The 25,409-nt window shown below is 46.7% G+C and overlaps 2 protein-coding genes across 12 annotated transcripts in view; one reads left to right on the top strand and one right to left on the bottom strand.

The window, feature by feature from the left end:
* DYNC2I2 (dynein 2 intermediate chain 2) overlaps nucleotides 1-413 on the top strand; it is a gene marked incomplete at its 5' end in the record, with an annotated part of 28,832 nt that extends 28,419 nt beyond the window's left edge. The window contains one exon of the mRNA XM_007527074.3: nucleotides 60-413. Coding sequence (XP_007527136.2) covers nucleotides 60-298 — 239 coding nt within the window. The remainder of the gene's footprint in view (nucleotides 1-59) is intronic.
* SPTAN1 (spectrin alpha, non-erythrocytic 1) overlaps nucleotides 396-25,409 on the bottom strand; it is a 107,149-nt gene continuing 82,135 nt past the window's right edge. For 7 of the 11 annotated variants that reach the window (XM_060200293.1, XM_060200290.1, XM_060200294.1 and 4 more), the window contains 21 exons: nucleotides 24,262-24,393; nucleotides 23,902-24,039; nucleotides 21,891-21,995; nucleotides 20,930-21,138; nucleotides 15,661-15,781; nucleotides 15,334-15,455; nucleotides 14,973-15,105; nucleotides 12,408-12,506; nucleotides 9,460-9,619; nucleotides 8,923-8,999; nucleotides 7,945-8,154; nucleotides 7,300-7,596; nucleotides 6,017-6,129; nucleotides 5,621-5,638; nucleotides 4,448-4,510; nucleotides 3,196-3,250; nucleotides 1,770-1,966; nucleotides 1,595-1,648; nucleotides 1,364-1,510; nucleotides 1,135-1,282; nucleotides 396-863 (listed from right to left, as the gene is read on the bottom strand). In XM_060200293.1, coding sequence (XP_060056276.1) covers nucleotides 738-863; nucleotides 1,135-1,282; nucleotides 1,364-1,510; nucleotides 1,595-1,648; nucleotides 1,770-1,966; nucleotides 3,196-3,250; nucleotides 4,448-4,510; nucleotides 5,621-5,638; nucleotides 6,017-6,129; nucleotides 7,300-7,596; nucleotides 7,945-8,154; nucleotides 8,923-8,999; nucleotides 9,460-9,619; nucleotides 12,408-12,506; nucleotides 14,973-15,105; nucleotides 15,334-15,455; nucleotides 15,661-15,781; nucleotides 20,930-21,138; nucleotides 21,891-21,995; nucleotides 23,902-24,039; nucleotides 24,262-24,393 — 2,724 coding nt within the window. In that variant the 3' untranslated portion in view covers nucleotides 396-737. The remainder of the gene's footprint in view (nucleotides 864-1,134; nucleotides 1,283-1,363; nucleotides 1,511-1,594; nucleotides 1,649-1,769; nucleotides 1,967-3,195; nucleotides 3,251-4,447; nucleotides 4,511-5,620; nucleotides 5,639-6,016; nucleotides 6,130-7,299; nucleotides 7,597-7,944; nucleotides 8,155-8,922; nucleotides 9,000-9,459; nucleotides 9,620-12,407; nucleotides 12,507-14,972; nucleotides 15,106-15,333; nucleotides 15,456-15,660; nucleotides 15,782-20,929; nucleotides 21,139-21,890; nucleotides 21,996-23,901; nucleotides 24,040-24,261; nucleotides 24,394-25,409) is intronic. The other 4 variants (XM_060200296.1, XM_060200299.1, XM_060200298.1 and 1 more) reach the window with 1 other exon arrangement.

Raw genomic sequence — 25,409 nt, 5'->3', positions numbered from 1 at the left:
GGGCCTCTGAAGAGGCTGCAGCCGAGGTGCTGGCCTCTTAAAGACCTTTCTCCCTGAAGGTGACATTCAGCTGTTTGATCTCCAGAAAAGCTCCCAGAAACCCACAGTCTCCATCAAGCAAACCCAGGATAAAAGCCCTGTCTACTGTCTTGAGTTTAACCATCAGCAGACTCAGCTCCTGGCTGCTGGCGATGCCCAGGGCACAGTGAAGGTGTGGCAGCTGAGCACAGAATTCACTGAGCAAGGACCCCGGGAAACAGACGACTTGGACCGTCTGGCAGCAGAGGTGGCGATCTGAGGACAACAAAGTTCCACTGGACTGTCCCAGACCCACAGCAGATGGGGTGAGGTTGAGCCATGTATTTCTGACGGAGGTGAATGAAGACCAGACAAGGTTTTGGGGGAAGAGACAAGTTGTTTATTCGTCTTTTACATGAAAACAAAATCTGGGATGGGGAGAGAGAACGAGAAGGAACTAGCCTGCTGCTTAGAGTTTTCTAAAGTCGGAATGGGGCAGCTGGCTACAAGACAGGAGTCTGGGTCCCCATGTCAACATGGCGATTGCATCTGGACCAGAAGCAGTTTACTGAAGCACCATTTTCTACTAAGTCTTATCCCAAGCTAAGCAGGTGTAAGGTTACACTGGAAAGTAGCACTGTCTGGAATACTGAAGAGCACATAGGTGGGGCAGCATGCAGCGAAGCAAGTAGTGAGGGCTGGGCTGACTAAGCTGAGGGTCAGTTCACGAAGAGCGAGCGGGTAAACTCCACATAGTCAAAAGCGGTGGGGAGTTCTCGGCCCTTGCCGTCCACATAGGGCTTCATGTGGGAGACGCAGTAGTCAGCTTGTTCCCGAGTCAGATTCTGCAGGGGAAGAAGGCACCAGTCAGCCTGGCTGGGTGTGAGCATGTGTCCTCCAAATGTTAAACCCAAGTCTCAGGGAGAATCAGCTTAAAACCCACAGCCAAGTCTGTGAGCTGATGGACTCTGGCCTGGACTGAGATTCATTTGAAGATGGGGCTAAAACCCCTGCACCTGGCAGAGTAAAGCTCAACGCTGGGGACTTGGCTACACTGTAAGGGACACCTCACCCTTCCTCTCTGGGGCGAAGGCAGGGCAGCCAGAGACCCCTCACCTGGTACAGTTCTTCCCTGGTCACGTAAGGCTTTCCCTCAGAGCTCAGGGCCCGGAAGGCACTCTCAATCTCTTCACTGGACTTGACGTTTTCAGTTTCTCGGCTGATCATGAAGGCCATGTATTCTTGCAGAGAGACGTGGCCATCCCTGGGGAGGAGGCAGGGTGGTGAGTAGGGGGGGGGAGGGGCTGTTGGCAGTGCTCTCTCTGTGGCTTGCTCTGAAGCTCACCTGTTTGGGTCCACAGTGTCCAGGATCGCCTCAAACTCAGGGTCGGGTTCCCCTTCCTCTACCATGGGCAGGTCATAGCCCAGGGAGCGCAGGCAGGACTTGAACTCCTGGTGGTTCAGGCGGCCAGATTTGTCCTTGTCAAAGTGTCTGCAGCACAAAGCCAAGGGCTGCTCAGCACCCAGGCCCTGCTTGAGGCCCGCCACGCCAGCCAGGGAGGGTGGGGATACTCACTTGAACATCATGCTGAATTCCTTCAGTGCCTCCTCTGTCACTCCTGTAGTGTTCCTGGAGGTAAGGACAGAATTAGGACCCAGCCCTCCACCCCCCACAACAGGTGACCTGTTTTGCTGAGCGCCACTGGTCCGGGGACCACTCTTCCCACAGCCCTCGCACTGTCAGTGGGTACCTGGCCTGGATCTGCTGCTCCAGGTTGTGCTGCATGCGCATGCCCAACTGGTCGAGCTGGTCCCACTGCTGGGCCAGGCCCACAGTGCTGTGCTCTGTGTACTTATTATCCAGGATCAGGGCTTCTTCCATGGCGGCCCCCAGGTCCTCAATCTTCTTGAGCTGACTTCTCATGGCCCGAATCTCTTGGTGCTTGCGCTGCAGAGGCGGACAGAGGCAAGGAACAGGGACCTCAGCTGTCAGGCTTAAGAGCCTGCTTGATGCCCTGAGTTGGCTTTGCCAGTCTGACTTGAGACTTGCAGAGCCATCTAGAAGGGGACTAGGGAGAGTGCAGTTGAATCAGTCACAGCCTCAGAGAGAAAGGCTTTATAGGACTTTACGTTCTTCTTCTTTTTTAACCAGAGCACTGTTCAGCACTGGCTTATGGTGGTGCAGGGGATTGAACCTGGGACTTGGGAGCCTCAGGCATGAGAGTTTGCTTGCATAACTATTATGCTATCTACCCTCCGCCCAGGCCTTTACATTCTTTATTTCCTTTTGTTGCCCTTGTTTTATTGTTGTAGTTATTATTGTTGTTGTTACTGATGTCAATATTGTTGGATAGGACAGAGAGAAATGGAGAGAGGAGGGAAAGATAGAGAGGGGGAGAGAAAGATAGACACCTGCAGACCTGCTTCACCGCTTGTGAAGTGACTGCCCTGTAAGTGGGGAGCCAGGAGCTTGAACCAGGATAATAATACCAGTCCTTGCACTTTGTGCCATGTGTGCTTAACTTGCTGCGCTACCGCCTGACTCCCAGGCCTTTACCATTCTTTTTGCCTCCAGGGTTATCGCTGGGGCTCAGTGCCGGCATTACAAATCCACTGCTCCTGGTGGACATTTTTTTCCATTTTTTATTGGACAGGATAGAGAGAAATTGAGCTGGGGGAAAGACACCTGAAGACCTGCTTCACTGCCTGTGAAGTGCCTGACCCCCCACCCCCCGTAGGGAGTGGGGCTTGAACCAGGATCCTTGTGCTTCATACTATGTGCACTTAACCTGGGTGCTACTGCCTGGCCCCCAGCTTTTACATTTTTACACAATTTAAAAAAAAAACTATTTATTGGATAAAGACAGCCAGAAATCAAGAGGGAAATGGGTGATAGAGAGGGAGAGAGATACCTGTAACACTGCTTCACCACTCATGAAGCTTTCCCCCTGTAGGTGGGGACCAGGGGCTTGAACCAGGGTCCTTGCGTATTATAATATGTGCACTCAACCAGGTGTGCCACCACTTGGTTCCCTCCCTGGTCTTTTGTATAAGCTGCTGTAAGCCAAGAAAAGACATTTCCAGCTAGTCCACCTGTTGCCTAATTTAAAACCAAGTAGACCTGCCAGGGTGTTGAATAAAGAGTCCTAGCTGGCCAGGAGCTACAGGAACACTTACTTTGGTAGCTTCAAGCTGAGATTCAAGGGTCCCGGACTCTTCCACCATGCAGGATCTAAACACAGAAGTGCCGTGAGGAAGAGGGATCTGATCACAACAGACCACAAGCCCACATGAACTACTCTCAGATAAAACAGTGCCTGGCAGCCTCACACTCCTTTTATGAGGCAACAAAACCCATCTGCTCTTGGCTGTCTTTCCTTCAGTAGAGCTGGGAGATGGGTGTAGGTGACGATCCTGCTACTTCAGAGATGGCATGCCACATGTTCAAGGCTAACACATGGGCCAGGATCCAGCCCTGCTTAGGCTGGGACCCTTCCCCATGTGGCTCCTCTGGCTCAGCCAGGCTGTGTAACACAGTGCTGACCATAGCCTCAAGGGGCACCCCTGAAGTCCTCCCAAGGGAACAGAAAAGGGCTGCCCATCTCTGCTGTCATGGGGGAGATGACATGCCCTGTACAGGTGACTTCTTGTCACCCACAGACAGGAGACTTTAGGGAGGCTGAGATGTGTGAGTCTCCTGCAGGTTCCTGAGGAGGGGAGCCACATTTTCGGGTGAGTGACAGCAGCGAGGGAGGATGTAGTTAAACAGCCCCTCGGACAGAAACCACTAGAGTGGTGAGAGAGCATAACTGGATCTGAGTTTTGAATGTGGTTCTACTGCCCAGAAGGAGGTAGCTATGACTAAGCTCCAGATTCCAGTTCTACAATCTAGAGAGAAGTCAGAGCCAGGGCTCCTCCCCCAGGACCCTCTTTTGAAGGGCAGGTGGGCTTGGGGAGCCTTTACTTCCCCACATGACACAGGGCAAGGTCACAGAAGGCCAGTGAACACAGACAACAAACGAGTTGGGATTATGTGCAGAGACGAGTCACACTGTGCATGTGTCCCTGGTGGGGCTTCAGCCCAGCCTCCCCTGTACCCACCTGTGCCACAACGTCCCCTCTGAAACCCAGTGAGCTAGAGTCAGCTCCAGTGTCTCCCCGCGTTCAAAGTGCACTAGCCGGGCAAAGCACCTGGCTTCCTCCTACCCCAGCAGATCAGACTCACAGTCACGCCACGTCCCCCAGGGAAAAGCACCCCCAGGACCTGGGGGCAGGAGGCTGGGTGCAGGTGCAGTGGGAGGAGGACAGATCCCTCCATCCCAAGCGGCCGAGGGCGGTGGGTTAGTCAGAAAGCGGAGCCGCCTGGGGAAGTCAAGAGTGCATTGGTAAAACCACAGTGAGGTAAGAAGAGAAATAAGAGGAGAAAAACCTTCCAGACAGATCATCCCCAACTTCATACTGATAGACACGAATGACCCGACGATACGCTATGCTATTCAAAGAAAAGAAACCAAATGAATACACCAGTGAAGGGGGCAAGAGCATCCCGAGACAGACACGTCACAAGGCCCAGCTGGGCAGTGCGCAGGCAGGGACCTGGTGGAGGCAGGGCTGGTGGCTGGCCTGTGAGGACAGGCAGCTCACACTGGGACCAGGCAGACGGACGGGGGAGGAGGCACACAGGAAGGGGAACATGGCACCTCCTGGAGATGAGACCAAGACCAGCAGAGACAGGCAGGGGACTGGGAGGAGACAGTGGGCGCTGAGGAGACAGAGCTCCAGCTAGACACTGCAATCCTGAAATCCCAACCCGTTCTGCCATCAGCAGGTACATCAGGTTGGTTTGGCCCTGAATCTCTTGCTGCCACCTGTAAACACCCCACTTACGTGTGTGCAGAGCCCTAGGAGTACTGATCTAATGCCAGTCCACCAGTCCTGGCCTTTCCAGGGGGCCTGAGAGAATGCAAAGGTCATCTACAGGGAAGGGATGTCTAGTGGGGCAGGCTGGCCCTAACCCAGTCGGGGCTCCTCACAAGTGCTGTCTCTCCAACACTCAGAACCCCAGGGCAAATCTGCTACTAAGGCAAAACATAGTGTCCCTGTGCCCCCGCCCCTGGAAAAGCTGAGCAATAGCTTCAGCTCTTCTGTGCCAGCCCAAGCCCTCAATCGCCAGCACCCTGCTTTGTGCCCGCCATTTTCTAGGGCTGCATGTAGGCCTGTTGGGCACACTGGGAAAGCAGAGCAGAGAAGTCCACTGTCACCCCAATGACTAAGCAGCATGGGGACTTCTCATGCTTGGGCTCTAGCTCTGGTCTTCTGGCAGGATCAAGTTCCCTGAGAGCCCTGGGAAAGGGAGTGGAAGGGGGGAGTGGCTCCCCTCCCCAGACCACAGGTTGGAAGGGACAGTGGCCTAGGGGCAAGGCCCATACTCCTTGCAGGGGGACTGGGACAGAGGGGGCAAGGGTTTGGCAGGGGACGTGCAGCCCGCCCTGGGCAGGAAGGCCCATCCTGGGGTTCTCTGCAAGCCAGGCCAGGGGGACAGAGTGACAAGCACACAAGACGCCACCACACCATGAGCCCGGAGAAATAAGACGATATTAACCCATCGAGGAGATATGTTCTGTGGTGACAGCATTCATGCAGCCAGGAGACAACGCGGTGTCCGGATGACAACAGTCAGGTGGTGGGGGTATGAATAAGACAGGAAGAAAAAAAAGAAAAAACAAGGTCAGTACCCACACTGCACCCAGCCTTGTAACGTCTGACACTTGAACTGCTGCCCAGGCCACCCAATGTAGGCCCTCCCACAAGATTCTGGGGAAAGGTCCTCCAGAGAGCTGTTCTCACGCTGCCTGACACTTCTGGGTACAGCCAGAGCCAGCAGAGCGTCTCAGGCTTCTCCCTTGTTCCCAGCATGCTCTTTGCTATCACCCTGGAGATTCAGCCCTGGCAGGGATCTGAGAACCCAGAGATGAGCACATGGGGTTAGGGTGTGCACCTGGTCTCTTGGATCCACTGGTGGAAGGCGTTGGCATGCTGGGCAAACTCCTGTCGTAGTTTGTCATTTTCTTCCTGCCGCCGTTGTTCCTTTTGCAGCTCCAGTTCCCTTTCCTAGGAACCAAGGGAGACACAGAGCCTGTTATCACTGCCCACTATATGAACAGTCTCAGAATGGACACCCTCACACCCTGTACTTACCAGGTGGACACACACACACACACACACACACACACTCTCTCTCTCTCTCTCTCTCTCTCTCTCTCTTTAGGAAAGAACCAGAGCATCATTCTGAAATGTTATATTGTGACCCCATGCTACAGAGTATAATGTTTTATGCACTGCACCACCTCCTGGAGATATATATATATATATATATATATATATATATATATATATATATATATATATGAAAAGATTTATCTGTTTGGTGGCTGGGCAAATAGCTTAAGTACTAGAACATGAAACTTACAAGTCTGATGTTCCTAGTTCGATCCTTAGTGCCACATATATCACAGTAGTGCTCTGGCTTGTCTCTCCTACTTTCTTAGTCTCATGTATAACTCTCATATGTAATGTCTTTTTTCACTATTATAGGAATTACCTTTTTGGGTCAACTTTTTCAGACAGAAGCAGAGAAAGGGAGAGACCACAGCACTAGTGAGTCCCTCAGTGCAGTGGGAGCCAGGCTCAAACCTGAGTCATTCACATAGTAAAGCAGGTACATTCTCAGGTGGGCCATCTTGCTAGCCCCCGCCGGCCCTCTCTGTGAAAGGTTTACTTGGGGCCAGTGAGACTGCTCACTGGGTAGGGTTGGTGCCTTGCCAGGAGCACAATCTGGTTTGAGCCTCAGCACAGGGTAGTGTTATGGCAACAGAGAGACCTCTGGAGCTGTGGTATCTAACAGCCTGAGTTCTCTCCATGACCCTGACCATAATGTTTGAGAGGAGGAGGTCAGGAAGTATTTTTGTCAACTTGTCTGAAGTTGAACAGAACAAATAATCCTGTGGAGTTTGGAGGACTAGAGGTAATCTCAACTCCTCTGAGATGAACGTGAGCTCATTTAGTGGGTTCTCTGCTCTACTTCTCTCCTCTCCCCCAACTCTGGCAAGGCCTGGAGGGACGTGACTGGTGGGCTACCAAACTAACATATATAGTAAATTCTGGGATCCAAACTGTACATCTTTTTCTCCAAAGTTTCCTTGCCCTCCCGTTAAAGGGCTTGTTTGAGTGGGCCGCAGGCGCACAGAGATGAGCAGTAGCAGAGAGCAGTGGGAAGGGCACCTTGATGATCTTCTGCAGGTTCCTCCAGGTCTCCTCCAAGGCCTCCATGGTGAACCAGGTGTAGGGGTTGGAGGCCACACGGAAGCTCTTGATCTGGTGGTCCAGCTCCGCCAGCTGGTTGAAATCAGCCTGGGCTGAGCTGAGGGAGGAGCGGAAGGCATCATGGGCCTCACGCAAGGCTTTGATTTCTTCCAGGGAGTTACAGCGCACTGGGTCTGTTAAATCCTCCTCTGCATTTTCAAACCAACTATTGAAGGCAGAAGCCTTTTTGGCAAAGGTCAGGAAGAGGTCCTCCACCTGAAAGCAGAAGAGACGGAGTCAGGCAGTTGCCAGGGCAGAAGGAGCCACCCTTGGGCAAAGGACAGGCCATGGGGAAGCAAAATGCAGAGTGGTTTCCGGGACATTAAGGCCTGCATGTGTGCTCCCTTCTCTGCCTCCTTTCCTTGCCTTTGCTTCTCAAGAGTCTTCGGTCTTTCTTCCATTCTATCTTTACCCTGTTCTAAGTGCCTCTCTATGGCCATCTTATTAAGATGAGGACCCCATCTTCCTTGGTTTAAGTTGCCTCTGTGCCCTGTGTAGAACCTCTGTGCCGAGCTGAAGACAGGGCACGGGAAACTAATTAAGCTTTGCAAGGCACACTCTTACCTTGCGGAAATGGCTCTGAGCTTCCAGCAGCTTCTTCTTCCGGGTGGCTGAGTTGGCCAGAAGCTGGCTCCATCTTTTCATGAGGGAAGCATGCCGGGCCTCGATGGCCTTGGACTGAATGTGCTTGGCGGCCAGCAACTGATCTTTGAGGGCAGTGATGTTGGCAATGCCCTCCTGCTGAAAGGCTTGCAGACCAGCATCAAAGGTTTCCTGGGAGAGGGAGTGAGGGAAATGCAGTGTGACCATGACTCTTTCTGGGCATCTCAACTCAGATGCAGGCAGCACCTCTGCCTCCAGCTGCCCAAGCCAGACTATTGGTCCGGAGGCCCCACCCTTCTGACAGCCGCTCACATCCGCCCACTTCTCTGTATCTTCTGAATTCAGAACAGGTGATTGCAGCAGCTTCCTCCCAACCTCACTTTCAGCCCTGAATGACCCTTCTGTCCTAGCATTCCAGGCAGACTGAGGCGGTAGTGTCTCCCCATCATCTCTGCCTACAAGGAGCACCCCCACTTTTAGTTCACTGTATTTGCTGCCTCTAGGAAAACTCATCACCTCCCACCTGCTGGAAACTGAATCATGTAAGAGTCCACTGCACAAGGTGCCAAATCTAGACAATCTGAGAATCAGGACAGTGTCATGGTCCAATGCTAAGTGTCCCTAAGCCCCAATATAAAATAGATCTTAATGGAAGATCCCCATGGAAGAGGGATTTCAATCATCAATAAAGTGGCCACAACTGGGGCCATGTGGTGGTGCACCTGACTGAGCGTGCATGTTATAGTGCACAAGGATCCAGGTTCGAGCCCCAGGTCCCCACCTGCAGGGGAACAACTTTGCGAGAGGTGAAGCAGTGCTATAGGTCTCTCTTTCTCTCCCCCTCTCTATCAACCCCTTCCCTCTTGATTTCTGGCTGTCTCTATCCAATAAAGAAAGATAATTAAAAAAATTAAAAAAAATAAAGTGGCCACAACTGACCTGTTTGGTAAGGAGAGTTTGGACAGAAGACAGATCTCGGCCATAATCATCTGTCTTCAAGCTGTTCTCCTTTTCACCTAGAAACCAAGCATAGTAAATACACCATCCCTTCTCAGTGTAGTGAAAAGAAAAACAGGAAGAACCAAGGCAGCTATTTTTACATTTCAATCCTAGTACTACCAGCATCAGTCTCTAAACCCACTTAGGTAGCTTCTCTCTCTACCCTGGACTCTGTTCTCCATCGGTGTCGTGGAAAAGTTCTCCCGGCCTGCTCCCGGTGGGCTTCAATCACTACATATGTAACAACGATCAAGGTGGTGGGGCTGATATGAAGTCAGAACTGAGCTGGACCACACCTTGACCTAGACAGTGAGACGATGCTGATACAGCACTGTGCTTGCATCATGATGTCTACTGCGTCTTGCAGTGTCTCGGGGTCTTAGTCAGCTGTAAAAGGAGCAGGCTAGCTACAGCTCTGGGACAATCTCCCTGGCCTGGAGGATAAGGAAGCTGAGGAGCTGCAAACACAGTACTTACCGATCCAAGACTCCACCACGTCAGCCTTCCAGTTGAACTGAAGGAAGGCTGAGTTCTCGTCCAGTTTTGCCTTCCTCTGGGCGGCTGCTTTCTCTAAGTCTGAGACTTTCCCATTCAAGCCTTTCATCTTGGATGAGATGTTCTCCTCATGGTGATTGTTCTAGGCAGCAACAGAAGGCAGAGTCTGGTCAGCCTCACCTCCTGCTAAAGTTACCTGTACTGCAAGGCTCCCGATTCTCTAATATAAACAGTCAACCCCCAACCTTCCCCCGCCCCCGGCAGGGGTGAAGTGAAGGATAGGTAAGGTTTTTCTAGGGGCACCAGAGAGTAAAAGCCTGAAATGAATGCCTGTTCCCGAAAACAGAAAAACTGGTGATTGCACTGATTCTAAAGAAGTAATGAAAAATGTGCTGAAATGTTGTTACAGTTTTATCCTCCACTGTAGCCTTGTGCCTATGTGGTTCTACTGCTCCTGGTAGACTTTTTTTTGTGTATGTGTGTAAATATTTACTCCCTTTTGTTGCCCTTGTTGCTTTATTTGTTGCAGTTGTTGTTGTTGTTACGGATGTTGTCGGCAGACTTTTCCCCCTTTTATTTCAGACAGAGACAGGAGAGAAAAAGAAGGAAAGGCACAGCAGGCCCCACTACCCACACAGCCCCCCAGTGCCAGGAATAGTCCTCCCATAAGGTGCCGGGGCACCAAACTCCAGTCCTGACACATAGCAAAGTGAGCACTCTGCTGGATAAGTTATCTCCTCGCCCACTATCATTTTAATTTTTATTATCCATATTGGATAGAGACAGAAATTGAGAGGAAGGGGGACACAGAGAGGGAGAGAGACATCTACAGCACTGCTTCACCACTTGTGAAGCACTCCCCCTGCAGGTGGGGACCAGGGGCTCGAACCTGGGTCCTTGTGCATTGTAACATGTGCACTCAACCTGGTACGCCACCACCCAGCCCCTGCTGAAGAAATTCTGCAGGTCTCTCTCCCCTTTTTTCTTCCCCATCCTCTCAATTTCTCTTAGTCCTATCAAATAAAATAAAGTTAAAGAATAAAATTAAAAGAATAACTTAAAGGAAACAAATTTTGTTGCTGAATAAGACACTGGCTCTTTGCCAGAAAGTTAAGGCATATTCACAAGCCAGTTACCTCAGTTCTCAAGAACAGAGAACATTATTCAGGGGTTGAGTGGAGGGTTAGCAGTAATTAGGCCTATATCTAAGGTTAGTTTTCATGTTGGCTTATTTGCCTAGACAGGCAAAGAAAAAAAGTTCTCCAGTGGACATGAATCTAGTCCAAGGCTACAATTATCAAGGCAAAAATCCATGATGGAGATTTTACTGACTCATGTTTAAGACAGGTCATCAAAGCTGTTGAAGAGGTGTCTGTCTATGGTACTAAAGGCTTGTCACTACACTTAAGTGACTGGTAGTAATTAACTAATGACTGCTGGGTACTACATTTAATCTGGGACTTTGCCATGAGTGACTCAGTCCCATGCTGGTGACAAAGCACTACATATTTTCTTGTATTTTAATTCCTGTTTGAATGATATAAACCTTGTGATTTTGAGAGTCACCTAGTCCAGGTTCCTGCCTTGAGCTCACATAAGTGGTGCTAGTTGTTTCACTCTTTCAAAAAGTGTCCCAAAACTCAGCTATGGGAAAAAAAAAAAAATGAAAGAAAAATGTTGTAGAGTGACTTGGGTAAATTTTAAGCCAATTACTAAAGGCACCATGTAATTATTCTCTATTGTTCTCTTCTTCCTCCCTCTCCAAACCACAGAAATAGAATTCTACTAGCCCTTGTGCAAGTCTATGGTGACTGTTGTGGAAGATGACTTTTTAAAAAATATTTATTTATTCCCTTTTGTTACTTGTTACCCTTGTTGTTTTATTGTTGTAGTTATTATTGTTGTTGTTACTGCTGTCATTGATGCACTACCAATACCTTTTTGTTGCTTTGGGGTTTATCAGTCTGGGTTGACTCTTTTACACATGAAAGAAGAGACAGAGGGAAAGGCAGCACTGAACTTCCCCCACTACCATAGGAACAAGGCTTGAGCCTCAATGGCTCACATGGCAAAGCAGGTCCCTCCCAGGTGAGCTATCTTGCAAGTTCTAGACTCGCCTTCTTTCTTCTACCCCCTCCCCATCAGTCTTTCTCTCTCTCTCTTTTTAAAAAAAAAAATTCCCTTTTGTTGCCCTTGTTGTTTAACATTGTTGTGGTTATTTTTGTTGTTGTTATTGATGTTGTTGGATAAGAGAGAGAGAAATGGAGAGAGGAGGGGAAGACAGAGAGGGGGAGAGAAAGACACCTGCAGACCTGCTTCACCAATTGTGAAGCGACTCCCCTGTAGGTGGGGAGCTGGGGGCTTACGCCTTACGCCGTCCTTGAGCTTTGTGCCACGTGCGCTTAACCCACTATGCTACCACCAGACTCCCCCAGTCTCTCTTATTTAGGATAGAGACAGAGAGAGAAGGGGGAAACTGAGAAAGAGAGAGACACCTGCATCACAGTTTCACTGCTCCTGAAGCTTCCCCCTCTAGGTGGGGGTTAGGCGCTGAAAGGAGAGTGCTTGACCAGGTGCTCCACCTCCTGCCACCCACCACCCACCACCCAGACACCCAGACTCACCTTCTTGTTTTTTTTTTAAAGATTTAAAAATATTCATTTATTTTCCCTTTTGTTGCCCTTGTTTTTTTATTATTGTTTTTATTATTGATGTCATCGTTCGATAGGACAGAGAGAAATGGAGAGAGGAGGGGAAGACAGAGAGAGGGAGAGAAAGATAGACACCTGCAGGCCTGCTTCACCTCCTATGAAGCGACTCCTCTGCAGGTGGGGAGCTGTGGGCTCGAACCGGGGTCCTTACGCTGGTCCTTGCACTTTGAGCTATGTGCACTTAACCCGCTGCACTACTGCCCAACTCCCCAGACTCACCTTCTTAATGAGGTCTTGTCCATTAGTGCAGACATCATTGACACGATCCTTGTGCACAGTAAAATCTGTCTCAAAAGCTTCATGCTTCTTCAGTAAGCCCTGAAGTGGAAGAAAAAGGATGAGCACTGAGCTTCTGATATATGCCAGGAGCCAGGTGGGGGTGGCAGGTGTGGTACAGAACCAAAAGGTGCCTGTCCTTATATACCACTGTCTGCCTAGGAAGTAAAACGTGGGACTAGTACAGAAGAAATAGATAGTGAAGCCAGGATGCATGCAGAGTGACTGGCAGGGATGTGGGCTGGAAACTAGACACACCGGAGAAGACCTTTCTGAAGGTTCTGAGTTCTATTAAGCACACTTACAGGGGCCTGGGCAGTGGTACACAGGGTTAAGTGTGTATAGTACGAAATGCAAATACAAGGACCCATGCAAGGATTCCAGTTTAAGCCCCCAGTTCCCCAAGCGGTGAAGCAGGTCTGCAGGTGTCTCTCTGTCTCTCTCCCTCTCAATCTTCTCCTCCCCTCTCAATTTCTCTTTGTCCTATCCAGTAAAAGATGAATGAAGAATGGCTGCCAGGAGCAGTGGATTCACAGTGTCAGCACCAAGCCCCAGTGATAACCTTGGAGGTAAAAACAAAACATATAAAAAACTTGGCAAGTGTCCCTCTGCCCCTCTGGAAGATCACAGAATCAACACACAGCAAGCTGAGACAAACACTAACTAGATAACTCTGTCTTTATGAACTTGTAATCCTTATCTGAAGGTTTAGTTTGATACAACTCCTAAGGCACTGTCCAAGTTCTCTCTCTTCTCCTCAGTAAGTATAGGACACTATATATATATATATATTGCCTCCAGGGTTGTCTCTGGGGTTCAGTGCCTGCACCACGAATCCCACTGCTCCTAGTAGCCATCTTTTTTTCCCCATTGTTGTTTTTGTTATTGCCATTATTACTGCTGTTGTTGCTGGTTGTTGGATAGGAAAGAGAAATTGAGAGGGACAGAAAGATAGACACCTGCAGACCTTCCTGTGAAGCAACCCCCTGCAGGTGGGTAGCTGGGGGCTCCAACCGGGATCCTTGCACTTCAGACTATGTGCACTACAACCCGGTCCTTTACACACACACACACACACACACACACACACACACACACACACACACACACATACACACTAAAATTTATTTATGAGAAAGCTAGAAGGAGAGAGAAAGAACTAGACATCACTCTGGTGCACGTGCTGCTGGGGGTTGAACTCAGGACCTCATGCTTGAGTCTAATGCTTCATCTACTATGCCACCTCCTGGTCCACAGGAGACAACACTCTTTGATGTGCACTTCAAGGGAGCTCAGCCATGCAGAGGAGGGAAATCATTCACTCTATCCACAGTCTCTTTGATTATCGAGGCTAGCTGGGCAGAGCCTCACCACAAAGATTGTGACTCTGGGGCAGACATGAGCTCTGCTTCCATAGCCAGTCGTCTGTATTAGGAACCCCTGACCAGTACGTTTAGTGACCTTATTATAAGAAGAATCCAAGGGGGCCGGGTGGTAGCGTAGTGGGTTAAGCGCACATGGCCAAAGCACAAGGACCCACGTAAGGTCCCGGTTCGAACCCCCGGCTCCCCACCTGTAGGGAGGTTGCTTCACAAGCATTGAAGCAGGGCTGCAGGTGTCTATCTTTCTCTCCCTGTCTTCCCCTCCTCTCTCTATTTCTCTCTGTCCTATCTAACAACAATGACAGCAATAACAACAATAATAACAATGATAAACAACAAGGGCAACAAAAGGGAAAAAAAAAGAGTCCATTACTCCACTCTATGACCCTGGGCTACCTATGATAGCTTAGACAAATATGAATGTAAGAGGACTCAGCAGAATGACCATGTCTACTCATTGGGATAATCATTCCAAAAGTTGTCTTTTTTTTTTTTTTTTACCAGAGCACTGATCAACTCTGACTTTTGGTGGTGTAAGGGATTGAACCTGGGACTTCGGAGCCTCAGGCATGAGAGTCTTTTTGTATAACTACTATGCTATCTATCTTCACTCCATCCTAAATGTTTTGAATAGGGAAAGGCCCTCTTAGCACATTAACCTTGGACTTCCTGCCTGCAAAACTATTAAGATAGTACATTTCTGATGTTGAAGACCCCAGTTTGCGACAGTCACAGGAAACTCAGATAGTACTAGTAACCTGTGGAAACCATACTAATGATACGGCTTGACTGACCACAGGGCTCCATGAACTGGAGGACAACCATGCCAATTTTGCCTGCAAGAAGGGTGGCATTTCAATCCCCAGCTGTAAATCAGAACTGAGCAGTATTCTGGTGTCTTTCTTTCCTATACCCTCTCCCTATTTCTTTCACTAAAATAAATTATATATATAGCTATAGACATATAGCTATAGATATTATAGTAGGGCCATGTCTCTAGCATGATGTCTTAAAGGTGAATGAACCAGTGAGACCAAAAGCCTAGCTACCAAGGAAGCAACAGGAGGATGGTGAACAGCAGGAAGTCACAAAAAGGGCAAACAGCTGGTGTTTCAGTTCCTCCGACCTGGATAGCAGCAAGAGTGTCTCCGTAATCCTCACTGGCCACCAGCGTCATTTTCTCATTTATCCAAGCCTCCTCCTCTTCTACATTGGCTACAAACTGTTGATATTCCAAGGACTCTTCTAGCCGCTGACCCCTAATTACAGGAGACAGGAAAGAATCAGCACAATCTCCCACTTTGATTCTGATAGCTAACTTTAGTCAAGTCTTCCACATGATACAAAAACAGATATTGTGGGTCAAAGTTCTAGAACCATTCTGGAAGTGACAGGACCAGCTCGGTGTAGGTCGGTCAATGGGGCTCTCCAGTAAGCCACCTATGGCATTTGCATAATAAAAGGGGGGTCCAGAGCAGGCCACTCACCGAGCTGCTGCCAACTGCTTCAGCTCTTTCCAGTGCTCCACAAACTGTGCCAGGCGCTGCTGAATCTCCTCCTTCCCAATGGTGTTGTCATCAGACAGTTTCTTCCCAGTATCCAGAACGCCCTGACAGATGAGAAGGGTTTCAGCACCTACTTTTAGAAGCCAGCTGAGAAGGTCTCAACATCAAAATCAGACCTACTCTTTCTCCACTAGGAATGAGGGATCATAAACACTGTAGAGGCCTCAATGACATGAACAGGAGCCAAAGAGTCCCTGTGTGTGAGGGCCCCACTGACCCTGCTTTCCAGCAGCAGAGGAGGCTCCTCACCTGAATCGCAGGCTCGTGTGCGGCCAATTCTGCCTCCAGCCGTTTGTGTTTCTTCCTCAGGTTCTGAACACCTGTCAAGTCTCGGCCATAGTCCTCAGAGCTCACCAGCAGCTTCTTCTCCCTAAATGACATGAGCAGCAGGCAGTCTCAGTGGTGGTGATGTATGCTTAAAGCTTAAAATTTACATCCCACTAGCTGAACAAGCTAAAACAGTATCAGAACAGGGAAAAAAAATAGATGAACTCCAGAAAACAGTACAGGGCAGAGAGAATATAATCAATGAGGCTGAAAACAGAATTAGCAAGATCGACGACGAATTAGAGACAACTAAAAAAGAAGTAAGAGATCTCAAAAAGAGATTAAGAGATGCTGAAAACAACAACAGAGACCTATGGGATGACTTCAAAAGAAACAATATACGCATTATTGGCTTACCAGAGGAAGAAAGAGAGGAAGAGGTAGAAAGCATTCTTCAGGCCATAATAGCCGAAAACTTCTCTAGTCTAGACAACATCAAAGACATAAAGATTCAAGAAGCCCAGAGGGTCCCAAACAGAATTAACCCAGACTTAAAGACACCAAGACACATCATATTTAGAATGGAAAGGAATAAGGATAAAGAAAAGATTCTGAAGGCTGCAAGAGAAAAACAAAGAGTCACCTACAGAGGAAAACCCCTTAAGATTAGCAGCAGACTTCTCCACACAAACACTACAGGCCAGAAGAGAATGGCAAGATATCTATCGAGTGCTCAATGAGAAAGGCTTTCAACCAGGAATACTATATCCTGCCAGATTGTCATTCAGACTAGATGGAGGCATCAAAACCTTCTCAGACAAACAACAGTTGAAGGAATCAACTGTCACCAAGCCTGCCCTGAAAGAAGCTCTGAAAGGTCTCCTATAAACAGTCAGACCATCATAAATAGGACATCTACCAGAACACTCTAAAACTCTACAAGAATGGCGTTAAAATATCTTCAATCTTTGATATCAATAAATGTCAATGGCCTGAGTTCACCTATTAAAAGACACAGAGTAGGAAGATGGATCAGAAAACACAACCCAACAATATGCTGTCTACAGGAAACCCACCTAACTCAACAAGACAAACACAAACTTAAAAGTGAAAGGATGGAAAACTATCATACAAGCCAATGGCCCACAAAAAAGGGCAGGAACAGCTATTCTCATATCTGACATGATAGACTTTAAAATAGATAAGATTAAAAAAGATAGGAATGGACACTACTTAATGCTCAGAGGATCAGTCAATCAAGAGGACTTAACAATTATTAATATCTATGCACCCAATGAGAAGCCATCTAAATACATCAAACTTCTACTGAAAGAGCTACAGAAATATATTAACAGCAACACAGTCATAGTAGGGGAATTAAAGCGATACAGATTGGAAGAGAAGAAGTCAGACTCTCCCTATTTGCAGATGACATGATAGTATACACAGAAAAACCTGAGGAATCCAGCAAGAAGCTTTTGGAAATCATCAGGAAATACAGTAAGGTGTCAGGCTACAAAATGAACATTCAAAAGTCAGTGGCATTCCTCTATGCAAACACTAAGCTAGAAGAAATTGAAACCCAGAAATCAACTCCTTTCACTATAGCAACAAAAAACAATAAAATATCTAGGAGTAAACCTAACCAAAGAAGTGAAAGACTTGTATACTGAAAATTATGAGTCACTACTCAAGGATACTGAAAAAGACACAAAGAAGTGGAAAGATATTCCATGTTCATGGGTTGGTAGAATTAACATCATCAAAATGAATATACTACCCAGAGCCATCTACAAATTTAATGCTATCCTCATCAAGATCCCAAGCACATTTTTTAGTAGAATAGAACAAATGCGGGAGTCGGGCTGTAGCGCAGCGGGTTAAGCGCAGGTGGCGCAAAGCACAAGGGCAGGCATAAGGATCCCGGTTCGAACCCTGGCTCCCCACCTGCAGGGGAGTCGCTTCACAGGCAGTGAAGCAGGTCTGCAGGTGTCTATCTTTCTCTCCTCCACTCTGTCTTCCCCTCCTCTCTCCATTTCTCTATGTCCTATACAACGACAACAACAATAATAACTACAACAATAAAACAACAAGGGCAACAAAAGGGAATAAATAAATAAAATAAATATTAAAAAAAAAAAGAATAGAACAAATGCTACAAATGTTTATCTGGAACCAGAAAAGACCTAGAATTGCCAAAACAATCTTGAGAAAAAGGAACAGAACCGGAGGCATCACACTCCCAGATCTCAAATTGTATTATAGGGCCATTGTCATCAAAACTGCTTGGTACTGGAACATGAATAGACACACTGACCAGTGGAATAGAATTGAGAGCCCAGAAGTGAGGCCCCATACCTATGGACATCTAATCTTTGACAAAGGGGCTCAGACTATTAAATGGGGAAGGAAACCAGAGTCTCTTCAACGAATGGTGTTGGAAACAATGGGTTGAAACATGCAGAAGAATGAAACCGAACCACTGTATTTCACCAAATATAAAAGTAAATTCCAAGTGGATCAAGGACTTGGATGTTAGACCACAAACTATCAGATACTTAGAGGAAAATATTGGCAGAACTCTTTTCTGCATACATTTTAAAGACATCTTCAATGAAACAAATCCACTTACAAAGAAGACTAAGGCAAGTATAAACCTATGGGACTACATCAAATTAAAAAGCTTTTGCACAGCAAAAGAAACCACTACCCAAACCAAGAGACCCCTCACAGAATGGGAGATCTTTACATGCCATACATCAGACAAGAGGTTAATAACCAACATATATAAAGAGCTTGCCAAACTCAACCACAAGACAACAAATAACCCCATCCAAAAATGGGGGGAGGACATGGACAGAATATTCACCACAGAAGAGATCCAGAAGGCTGAGAAACACATGAAAAAATGCTCCAAGTCTCTGTCAGAGAAATGCAAATAAAGACAACAACAAGATACCAATTCACTCCTGTGAGAATGTCATACATCAGAAAAGGTAATAGCAGCAAATGCTGGAGAGGACATGGGGTCAAAGGAACCCTCCTACACTGCTGGTAGGTATATCAATTAGTCCAACCTCTGTGGAGAACAGTCTGGAGAACTCTCAGAAGGCTAGAAATGAACCTACCCTATGCAATTTTTCTCCTGGGGATATATCCTAAGGAATACAACATATCCATCCAAAAATATCTTTGTACACATATGTTCTTGGCAGCACAATTTGTAATAGCCAAAACCTGGAAGCAACCCAGGTGTCCACCAACAGATGAGTGGCTGAGCAAGTTGTGGTCTATATACACAATGGAATACTACTCAGCTGTAAAAAATGGTGACTTCACCATTTTCAGCTGATCTTGGATGGACCTTGAAAAAATCATGTTGAGTGAAATAAGTCAGAAGCAGAAGGATGAATATGGGATGATCTCACTCTCAGGCAGAAGTTGAAAAAACAAGATCAGAAAAGAAAACACAAGTAGAACCTGAAATGGAATTGGCATATCGCACCAAAGTAAAAGACTCTGGGGTGGCTGGGTAGGGAGAATGTAGGTCCAAGAAGGATTCAGAGGACCTAGTGGGGGTTGTATTGTTATATGGGAAACTGGGGAATGTTATGTATGTACAAACTATTGTACTTACTATTGAATGTAAAACATTAATTCCCCAATTAAAAAAATTGTGAAATTAACATGAAACAAAGCACAATATCTCTGCCTTTTCCCTATCAGTTGAAATGGTTAATCTACTTCATGTCATAAATGTTTTAATATGTTAAAAAAAAATTTACATCCCATGGTGTCTTTCACCTACATCTGCCAACTTCTCCAGGACAATTCTTTTCAATCTGGAAGACAACAAAAGTCCCTATTTTCTTTTTTAAATTTTTTATATTTATTTATTTTCCCTTTTGTTGCCTTTGTTGTTTTTCATTGTTGTTGTAGTTATTATTGTTGTTATTGATGTCATTGTTGGATAGGACAGAGAGAAATGGAGAGAGGAGGGGAAGACAGAGAGGGGAGAGAAAGACCTGCAGACCTGCTTCACCACCTGTGAAACGACTCCCCTGCAGGTGGGGAGCTGGTCCTTGATAGGAGAGAAAGAACCAGACATTGCTCTGATACATGTGCTGCCAGGGATTGAACTTGGGATCTCATGCTTGAGAGTCCAATGCTTTATCCACTGTGCTATCTCCTAGACCACAAAATTAATTAATAAATTAATTATTTTTACCAGAGCATTGATCATCTCTGGTTTATGGTGCTGCAGGGGACTGAACATAGGACTTGACAGCCGCAGGCATGAGAGTCTCTCTTTTTAAAAAATATTTATTTATTGGGAGTGGGTGGTAGCGCAGCGGGTTAAGTGCACATGGCGCAAAGTGCAAGGACAGGCGGAAGGATCCTGGTTCGAACCCCCGGCTCCCCACCTGCAAGGGAGTCTCCTCACAGGCGGTGAAGCAGGTCTGCAGGTGTCTGTCTTTCTCTCCCCATCTTCCCCTCCTCTCTCCATTTCTCCCTGTCCTAGCCAACAACGACGTCAATAACAACAATAATAATACAATAAAAATGAAAAACAACAAGGGCAAAAAAAGGGAAAAAAATTAAATATAAAAAAAAGAAAAAAATTATTTATTCCCTTTTGTTGCCCTTGTTTTATTGTTGTAGTTATTATTGTCGTCATTGTTGTATAGGACAGAGAGAAATGGAGATAGGAGGGGAAGACAGAGAGGGGGAGAGAAAGACAGACACCTGCAGACCTGCTTTACCACTTGTGAAGCCACTCCCCTGCAGGTGGAGACCGAGGAGCTGGAACCTGGGTCCTTGCACAATGTAATGTGTGCGCTTAGCCAGGTGCGCCACTGCCTGGCACCGGCATGAGAGTCTCTTTGCATAACCATTATGCCTTAATAAGTGATCTGTTTACATGTTACATCAACTGGAAAAGGGAGAATGAAGTTCTGGGATGTGAGGGATAAAAGAAGAAGTAACTCTCATCAATCAAGAATTGCTCCTCCTCAGGAGACCAGACTATTTTATTCAGCTATAGGTTTGATGATATCCACAGTGATCGGAGGGCAGGGTCTAGGCAAGTCTGTGTGTCACTAACTGCACCCTTATAGAACACTTCCCAGCTCACTGTAACAGTCCTGGAGAGACTGAAGCCTTATGCTCAGCCTGGAGGCTCCTCATGTCTGCTAGTAAAGGCTCAAGGGCATGTTGGGAGACCCAGAGCATCAAGTGTCTGAGCACTTACTTGATCCAGGACTCCTCATCGTCCATGTCCCGGAAGAACTGGTGCAAGCGATGCGACTCATTTAACTTGGCTCGGCGGGAGGCTGCCATGCTCTTGATCTTCTGGAAGCGCCCGTTGATGGTGTCCCTTTTGTCCTTCACTTGGGAAGTGTCAAAGGCGCTGCTAGTCATCAGACTGTCTGCTTGGCTGTTTAGGTCTTTCAGGCGATCCTGGGGTAGAGTACACAGTGGGTGAAGTCAGAAGTCTGGGTCTTGACTTAGGTCCAACCCCCACTGCGCTGAAAGAAGCTTTGGTGCTGTGCTATCTTTCCTTTCCTCTATGCATTTGAAGATGTTGGCCTGGAACAGTGAAGTCCCACCCAGCTCCCCACATGAACTTGTATATGCAGACATTGGAGAGCACACACAAATGTAAATGCATGTATCCAGTTCCATGCAATGCAGATTCACGAAGCCACAGCCTGAACCCAGACTCACTGTTCTGTATGCACAGAGGAGCCTTTAGTCATACCCCCATCCCTGCCCACAACTCCTGGCAATCACCAATATGTTCCCTAGCTCTCCAATTTTGTGACTGTGAATATTTTATGTAAAGGGAACCATATACTAATGCTATGAGATTTTATTTGAAAATCTAACTTCAATTTTAGTAATGGTGAATTACTGATACCCAAAACCCATATAACAAGTTCTCCCAGAGAGCCCTCAGCATAGGAAAGGGCTTCAGAGAGTGCCAGCTCTGATGGATATTGCTTTCTTTCCTCAAATGTGCTAGTCTGTCTTAGGATTCATGTACATCCATGTCCCAGGCACCAGCTTGGCCACCCCTTTGTGTCTTCCTCATATAATGCCCTCAGATCACAATGTTGAATCTCAGCCTTCAATGATAAATATCATTCTTTCTCCAAGTCCATAGTTGGTGTAATGCATCTCCACTGGCCTGGCCACACCCCTCTGCTCACCTCATGCGCAGATATATCTGCCTCTAGCAGTTGATGTTTTTTCAGTAAGTTATTCACAGAAGCCAGGTCTTTGCCATAATCCTCAGATGCCAAGAGGGCCTCAACCTGTCAGTGAAACATAAAAAGAAAAGTTACTATCTGGAGTCCTCCTGTGATTCCAAGCCCTTGTTTATAAAGATACACCTTTTTAAAAAATTTATTTTTATTTATTTATTATTGGATAGAGACAGAGAGACACCTGCAGCCTTGATTCCCCACTCATGAATTTTTCCCCTGCAGGTGGGGACCAGGGGGCTTGAGCCTGTGTCCTTGCGCACTGTAATGTGTGTGCTTAACCAGGTGCACCACTGCCTGGGCCGTTGAAAGATGCACCGCTCTCACTCGCAGGCTGTTTTGTCTACTTAGCTTGTCTCAGCCTACACAGCTTAAGATGTCCTACCCTCTGTCAATCAGATGTAGAATCAAAATATACAGTCATATAATGGCAAAAGGCACAGCAGTCACTTCAAGGAAATTCCCCTTAGAAAGAACTGCCAGCATGGCCAAAGATGAATAATAATAATAAAAAATGTTCAAGGCTGCAAGATTGTTATCACCAAAACTTAGGAACAACTTAACTGTCAATAGTATGGGGACGAACAAATTATAGCATAACAGTTACTTATGGAAAAATTCAAATATTTAGAGAGTTTTAGTGATTTAAAGTCAACTTAGGTATGGTATAGAAACATTAATGGTAACATGTATACACTGGTGTCATAAAGATTTTTCTTGTACTGTCTAAATTTTCTAGAGATGCACTATAAACCTGGGCTTCTTTTTTTTTTTTTTTATCAGCAACTTATTTGTTTTTATTTATTTATTTAAAAAAGAAGACATTAACAAAACCGTGGGATAGGAGGGTACAACTCCACATAATTCCCACCACCAGATCTCCATATCCCATCCCCTCCCCTGATAGCTTTCCCATTCTTTATCCCTCTGGGAGTATGGACCCAAGGTCATTGTGGGTGCAGAAGGTGGAAGGTCTGGCTTCCGTAATTGCTTCCCCGCTGAACATGGGCATTGACTGGTCGATTCAGACTCTAACCTGGGCTTCTTGACTCGCTGCTCTTTCTCTTTCTGTCTGGGGAGACTCATTAGCACTGCCTGCTACACAGACCTCATAACCTTTTCCACCTGCACTTACTACGGCGATGAGTGATTTAAGTCACACCAAAATGCAGTTCTTCTTTTCTTCACGATTACTCCCTCTGCTTCAAACCCTTATTGCAAACAACTCACATTTGATAGTAAAAATTTGTTAAAATGTACAACTGGAGGGGTTGTGCATAAGCGCACCTGGTAGAACGCACACATTACTAAGCACAGGAACTTGGGTTTAAACTTTCAGTCCCCTCTTACAGGGGGGAAGCTTCACCAGCAGTGAAACAGTGTTACATGTGTCTCCCTTCCTTCATCTGTATTTTAAAATCGTCAGCAAAGTTACTGCTGGAGCTCAGTGCTGGCACTACAAATTCTCTGCACCTGATAGCCATTTTTTACCCTTTTTCCTTTCTATTTTATTTTATAGAACAGAAAGAGATTGAGGGGAGGAGGGAGAAGGAGGGAGAAAGACAGACACCTGCAGAACTGATTCATCACTGTGAAGCATCCCCCCAGCAGATAGGGAGCAGGGGGCAGGGGCTCGAACTTGGTTCCTTCCCACCGCCCAGCCCTTCAGGTGTCTCTCTTTCTGTCCTCTTCTCTATCTTTACCATCCCTCTCAGATTCTCTCTGTCTCTATCAAAAAGAAAAACAGGAAAAAGTAGCTCTGGGAGAAGTAGGTTCATCATGCAGGAACCAAGTCCCAGTGATAATAGCCATGGTGGTGCTAAAATAATAGTAATTTCTTAAAAAGGGACAATTGGAGAACTCTTATCTTTTCACAGTTCTAGGCTTCCTGACTGAGCTGCTATCCCACATGATCATAAATACCCCATGGAGAAAAGGTAAAACTGCTTAGCTTTACCTCAGAAAGCCAGAAATCAAAGTCCTTGATCCCAGTGTTGAAATTCTGCTGTTTGTTGGCTTCTTTCAGTTTTTGGCTCTTTTCAGCTGACTTCTGCACCAGGAACTGCCACTGGTCAGCTAAGGCATCCAGTCGAGCCTGAGGAAGAGAACATGGAAGAGTGAAGAAACATGGAAACTCCTTTCCTAGACTGGCCTGATGCCCCCTAAAAGGAGAATGGAAAACACTTGCAGGTACTCTTAAGTCTTCTAACCTATTTGCTAAAGCCTTACTTCTAAGTCATTGTCAAGCTGACAGTGAAATCCCAACAAACATAAATAGCCCTTTCTTCCTGGATCAAGAAGAGGCCAGTGGCAATACCTTGACAGCGTCCTCGCTGCCAGCACAAGCTCCTCGCTCAATGAGGGAGTTGCCCATGTCAATAACTCCACGGATCCGGTCGGCATTAGCATGCAGCTCTGCTTCAAAGGCTTGGTGCTTCTGGTGTTTGCTCTAAAAATAAATAAATAAATAAAATAACTCAACCAGACCTTGCTAGGTTACATCTTTTCAGTAAAGAAGGGAATCTTCGAAGGGAGGGAGTGGGAGCAAACTTAAATAACGGGACACATGTCAACACTGTATAGAACATAATCACAGAATGTGTGTGAAATATTTTAGGGGCCAGTCTGTTGTGAAATTCAACAGAAGACCGTGCCAGGAAAAAGGGAATATACCAGCTCAGGAGTGGGTGAACTGAGTCAGTTCTTAACTCAGCTGGACTAGCTACTTGGGAACAAGGTGCTAAAATTACATCCTTTCTAGCGCTATGAAAAAGATGACAACAGTCAACTCCTTGTACATCAATTTCCATCTGCAGTTTTCCCTTCTGTGGATAGAAACCCACATGCTATGTCTATCTCCTCATGCAAGGCAGCAGCCACAAAGATGAGTAAATCTGATAAGCAGGCTGACCCCTGTGGAGAGAAGTATCTAGCTGCTGCAGACTTGGTTTACTGATTTCACATCAACTAACTGTCCTTAATCCAAACTCCTGAATACTGTCAAAATCCAGGCTTGACTGTAGGTAGGAATTTAGCTGTACTAGGGAAACAGAGGACTGAGAGACTGAGGGACTCAGGATGCTGGGCCTCATATGGTTGACTAGGATTCCACCAAGAGGTACAGAAATACCACAAGTGACAAGTACAAGGACATACCTGTGGCACAATTCTGGGTAAGAAATGCAGGGGTCCAGGAGTGTTATTGGGGAGGGGGGTAAAAGAAAAAAATAGCAGCAAAGTTGGAGAAGAATTCTGCATCAAATGTTTCATTTCAGGGGCAGCAGTTATCAAAGAATGGAGCCTCTGGCTGGAAAAAACAGTATTTACAGAGTGTGCTTATATGGCTTGAAGTCCAGCCACAGAACAAGAGAAAACACAGATGTGCTGTTACGAGCTCACTCCCTCTCTTCTGTTCTGCTCACTGTTCAAATTCCACCTGTTCTACTTATTTATTTATTTATTCCC

This window comes from Erinaceus europaeus, chromosome 10 (assembly GCF_950295315.1).
Source record: "Erinaceus europaeus chromosome 10, mEriEur2.1, whole genome shotgun sequence".
Classification (NCBI taxonomy): domain Eukaryota; kingdom Metazoa; phylum Chordata; class Mammalia; order Eulipotyphla; family Erinaceidae; genus Erinaceus; species Erinaceus europaeus.
The sequence above is the reverse complement of the archived record's forward strand: the minus strand, read 5'-3'. Positions and strand labels throughout refer to the sequence as shown.